The 2,092-nt window shown below is 45.6% G+C and overlaps 1 protein-coding gene across 2 annotated transcripts; it reads right to left on the bottom strand.

Annotated features, from left to right (window-relative positions):
• Positions 1 to 699: 699 nt before the first annotated feature.
• Positions 700 to 1,875, bottom strand: PDHA2 (pyruvate dehydrogenase E1 subunit alpha 2). Of its 2 annotated transcripts, XM_028117822.2 has the most exons (2): positions 1,345 to 1,875; positions 700 to 1,269 (listed from the first exon to the last, which is right to left on the bottom strand). In XM_028117822.2, exons 1-2 carry the CDS (start codon positions 1,873 to 1,875, stop codon positions 700 to 702), a joined length of 1,101 nt encoding a protein of 366 aa, XP_027973623.2. The 2 variants fall into 2 exon arrangements, with proteins under 2 accessions (XP_027973623.2, XP_027973622.2); XM_028117821.2 differs by having other exon boundaries at positions 700 to 1,875.
• Positions 1,876 to 2,092: the final 217 nt, after the last annotated feature.

Raw genomic sequence — 2,092 nt, forward strand, 5'->3', positions numbered from 1 at the left:
GAAATGTAAGAATAAACAATCACAAACAGGGAATTAGGTTTTCTCAGCAACAGCTTAAGTTACAGCCAATAAAATAATTTCCTTGCTTTTTTTCCCTATAAAAATGCCTCCCCTAGCTCCTGTTGACAGAGCACTCCTAATCATCTTTAGTTTGGCATTGCCTGATTCTAATCCATGTACACTCAAACTCCTGAAAATTTTAATGTACCTCAGTTTACCTTTTAGTAACACTGAATGGTTAACTGTATAGTTCTTTTAATGCAACAGTGTACAATCAAATTAAATATGCCTTGTAATTGGATGTACATTTTTCAATGATCTCTTTTAATCTCTTTTAATAATCTCTTAATGATCTCAGTTTATTGTAATAAAAGTTTACAGGACTCGGGGTGCCTGGGTCGCTCAGTTGGTTAAGCGACTGCCTTCGGCTCAGGTCATGATCCTGGAGTCCTGGGATCGAGTCCCACATCGGGCTCCCTACTCAGACGGGAGTCTGCTTCTCCCTCTGATCCTTCCCCCTCTCATGCTCTCTCTCTCTCATTCTCTCTCTCAAATAAATAAATAAAATCTTTAAAAAAATTTTTACAGGACTCTTATTTAATGGGTTTTATTCCTGCTTAACAAAATTGGGCACAGTTTCTTAAAGTGGACCACAAACATTCCTTTGAAGGACTAAAAATAAATTTATAAAGTCTCCCTTTAACTGAGGGACTTAAACTTGATCCACTGACTTGCACCACGAACTTCAAAAGGTGGGTTATTGCAATAGATGTGATGACCTAATTCTTCCAAAGGTGGTTCAAGATCAGTTGTAGCAAAGTTGGCTGCATCATCAATTTCTTTCCTCACTTCGACATCAATTTCCTTGAATTCTTCAACAGTGGCAAGCTTACTGTTTACCATTCTATCTTTGAGAAGCATAATAGGATCACTCTTACTTCTTACATTCTGAATTTCTTGTCGCGTGCGGTAACTAACTCCAGGGTCACTCATGCTGTGTCCATGATAACGGTATGTCTGCAGCTCCATCACTATGGGCCCCTTTTCAGATCTACAGTAGTCCGCGGCAAACCTCGTTGCCTCCCGAACACACAGAACATCCATTCCATCCACCCTTAGTCCAGGGATAAAGTGTCCTCTCTTGTAGTAATCAGTGCTTGCTGCTGCTCTCTCAGCAGACGTGCCCATTCCATAGAGGTTATTCTCACAGACGAAAACACAAGGTAATTTCCACAGGGCAGCCATATTGTAAGCTTCAAATATCTGACCCTGATTCGCAGCACCATCCCCATATAGAGTCAAACAGACCTCCTTTTTGCCCTTATATTTACAGGCCAGGGCGACACCAGCTCCCAGGGGCCCCTGGGCACCGACAATGCCGTTGCCCCCATAGAAGTTCTTTGCATACATATGCATAGATCCTCCTTTTCCTTTAGCACAGCCTCCCCTTCGTCCTGTCAGTTCTGCAAGAATTGCTCGGACAGAAAGTCCACGAGCAGAGCATAAGCCGTGAGCCCGATAGGATGTGATGACATGATCGGTGGGATTTATCCCAGCCTCCAGGCCCACACAACAAGCTTCCTGACCATCGCACAAGTGACAGAACCCGCGAATAAATTTTTGTTTATACAGCTGATCTGCCTTCAATTCCATTCGGCGAATAGTCTGCATCATCCTGTAGTATTTAAGCCCATCCTCCCGGGTGAGCACTGTTGTGACAGGGGGACCCTCTTCTAATTGATAAAGGTCACATTTCTTAATTTCAAATGTGGCATCATTGGAATAGTTACAGGATGCCACCAGCACTCCGCTAGCGGGCTTCTGGGCGACCCGGGACAACACGCGGGATACCGCGGCGGCGAGCATCTTCTTCATGTAGCGTGGCCCAGGGTGGTGGCCACGACTCTCAGCTGCCCAGATGTCTGGCTGCGCTCGTCCCCTCCGGAGCCTCCTTCCGAGCCAGAACGTCTTCGGCGCCACAATGACCATGCTGGTGACAGAGGCCACGTCACTCCAGGCCGAGTCACAGGGTGGCCAGGCCCGACGGACTGATTTTTACAGTGCCTTCCAACTGTCATTAAGAATAAGGTTG

The sequence above is a fragment of the Eumetopias jubatus genome, unplaced genomic scaffold, assembly GCF_037043125.1.
Source record: "Eumetopias jubatus isolate StellerSeaLion01/CBP00866 unplaced genomic scaffold, mEumJub1_p1.0 scaffold_2, whole genome shotgun sequence".
Lineage (NCBI taxonomy): Eukaryota > Metazoa > Chordata > Mammalia > Carnivora > Otariidae > Eumetopias > Eumetopias jubatus.